The following is a 2,679-nucleotide window of genomic DNA, read 5'->3' as shown; positions in this document are numbered from 1 at the left end:
TAAGTAATAAACTAATATTTACTGGTCTGATCAAAGTAAAGTACGTTTTGGAGCTTAAGATGTTTATCACTGGAAATTCAATATAGCAGACACAGAGGAAGATCCACTTTTTCATGTATGGAAAGTGTAATTTTCCCAGTCATAAGGAATACTTAGAAATTGTTGGTGGGAAATGCTCATGAAAAAGATTATATTTGTAAATGGGCAGCATGACATCTTCTAAATCTTCAAACTTCTAAAAAATATTACATACTCTAAATTTAAGATGCCAAATGAAAACCTGAAATGAGTAACTCCATGATAAATATTGACCATAAGACACAATACAAAGGTATTTAATATCGTTCATTCAGACATTAAAAGGGCATCAATAAAAATAATCACAAAGAGAATTCCTGAGAAAAAACACTGTACTCTCCTGAAGCAAAGCCCCAGGAAACATTCAATCCACTATCCATGTTGTTCACAGGCACATTTCAAATGTGGCAAATACTTTATGAAATAAACAGAAAGGTGATCTTAGAAACTAATGCAAATGTTAGCTACAAATACAAACACCAGTTTGACTGGACATCATGAAGAAGCTTCAGAAAATAATACAAAATATATATATTTCACACCCTCTCTCTCCTCCTCACTGCTCCCACCAGCCTGGGAACTCCATTAAATCCTTTACATTGAACTAAGCAAGAGATGAGGCCTATGATCACCTTCATTTTTCATGACTTGGCATTTTTTTGCGCCACGACTTCCGCTGCATTTCACAGGCATGCCTGTCACAATTAGACGCTGACCTGACTTGGCCTGCCGAGAGGGTTGGCCATGGCTGCTGTGTGTGAGAACCACTGAGGCACGATGCCAGAAGCAGAAGCAACCAGAGAGTAGTACTGCACGTTCAGAACATGCATTAGTCCACTGTCATTCGTCACTTGTCAGCATCTCTATCTCTTGTTTTCGCAGCATGGTTGAATTGCATTACTTGCTTTATCTGGCCAGACCCGTGTCACCAAGAGCCCCATGATCCCCCTGGTCCCTGTCTCTGCTTCAGCACAGATTTACATTCCAGTCGAAGTCGTCGGGGAGCCTGGCCATTTGCCTTGGCCTTAATGAGCTATCTGGGCTCGATTTGATTAGCATTGAGGGCTAAAAAGGCTTAATAGAAGATTCATGGCTAGCAGGTGGCTCCTGAACAACAGGAGGGAAATATAGTCCAGCTTGACTGTCCAAGACATACTGCTACAGAGATAACTACCTTATGGCTCGACAAAAAGAATAATTTAACACTTTGTTGGAAAGACATTTTTGGGAGATGATGTTTAGAAAGCATTAACTACTAGAGGAGGACTTTTGGTTGCTTTGTTGATATCCTTCAGTTTGTGCAACATACAGTGATGAGTTAGCTGAGGAGTGGCATTAAATGAGATATTCTAGTTGAACCCTCTCTTCTCTCTCTCTCTCTCTTGCTGTCTCTCTCTCTCTGTCTGTCTCCTCTACATGGCCAGCAGGTCCTCTGAGGTGAAGGAGAAGTCCCGGAACTCGTCCTGGCTGGAGTGGGCCAGAAGGATATCCTCAATAGGCGTCAGGATGGGCTCCTCCGACGTGAAGTCCGGATCGAAGTTATTCACATCCTCTGGAGTTTTCTGGAAGAGTAGAATCAGAGTTGAAGGTTCGAATCCCACCCTTCCACTCCCTACCACAATCCATGGCTTGAGCAGGGCACCTAACCCCACACTACTCCAGGGACTGTAACCAATGCAGTGTACTAAAATAATTAGTGATAATAAGTTGCTCTGGATAAACGCGCCAGCTAAGTGCAATGTAATGTAATGCAGTGGTGTAGTCTACTTTTTTGTGGTGGGTATACTGTATATTTGAGCATTTTTTTGAAGTGGGTATACTGTATATATTTGTGCTATTCAAAACAATGGATCAATCAATTTTAAGTGGGTATACTGAAATCCCTGTAGAAATAAAAAGAATGTCCGCACACTGCTCCCGTGTTGCTTTTTTAATTTTTCTCGGAGAAGAAAGACGGGAGCAGTGTGCGGACATTCTTCTTATTTCTACAATACTTTGGCCTTTTGTCATGTACCTGCGTCTTGGATGTGCGCACCACTAACCTATATACTGAAATCGCTGAAATTTAGAAGTGTGTATACTCCGCATACCCGCGTTCTACGTAGACTACACCACTGATGTAATGTAGAACCAGGATTAAGTTGACACAGCTGATGCACACTACTGTTGGGATGTACAGTACAGTGCATGGCCACAAGTTTCCTACGTGCAATAGAACACTATTTTTGGAGTTTCACTGGTTTCAGTGGGGCTGCATACTTATTTTCCCATAAGGGAAGGAGTTGAGGACATACTGTAAGGCTATCGGGTTCTGCGTTTAGCACTAAATATGTCCTTACTAGGTCTTTTGGAAAAGTGTATTTGTAACAACATACAAACTGCATTCCTGTATATTACATTCCTATGAAGAATATGCAGATTATAAAGCTTGATAAACCAACATTTCATGTGATATATTTGTAAACCCTTTTGGAATAAAATCTAGAATGTATCACTCACAATCCTTGGCTTGAATGGAGGCTCAATTTCTCGTTTGTTGAGTTTGTCCCAGTTGATGTCGGCGAAGAAGGCATGGCTCACAATGGCCTGTTCCCCTCCATC

The 2,679-nt window shown here is 41.2% G+C and overlaps 1 protein-coding gene across 1 annotated transcript in view; it reads right to left on the bottom strand.

The window, feature by feature from the left end:
• Positions 1-609: 609 nt before the first annotated feature.
• The window catches only part of LOC134435043 (protein kinase C eta type-like), a 64,818-nt gene continuing 62,748 nt past the window's right edge, over positions 610-2,679 (bottom strand). The window contains exons 13-14 of the mRNA XM_063183787.1: positions 2,578-2,679; positions 610-1,640 (exon numbers count right to left, since the gene is read on the bottom strand). The exon at positions 2,578-2,679 is cut by the window's right edge and continues 45 nt beyond it. Coding sequence (XP_063039857.1) covers positions 1,491-1,640; positions 2,578-2,679 — 252 coding nt within the window. The 3' untranslated portion in view covers positions 610-1,490. The remainder of the gene's footprint in view (positions 1,641-2,577) is intronic.

This window comes from Engraulis encrasicolus, chromosome 19, assembly GCF_034702125.1.
Source record: "Engraulis encrasicolus isolate BLACKSEA-1 chromosome 19, IST_EnEncr_1.0, whole genome shotgun sequence".
Taxonomy (NCBI): Eukaryota; Metazoa; Chordata; class Actinopteri; order Clupeiformes; family Engraulidae; genus Engraulis; species Engraulis encrasicolus.
Note: the sequence above shows the minus strand (reverse complement) of the source record. Positions and strands in the feature narration are given on the sequence as shown.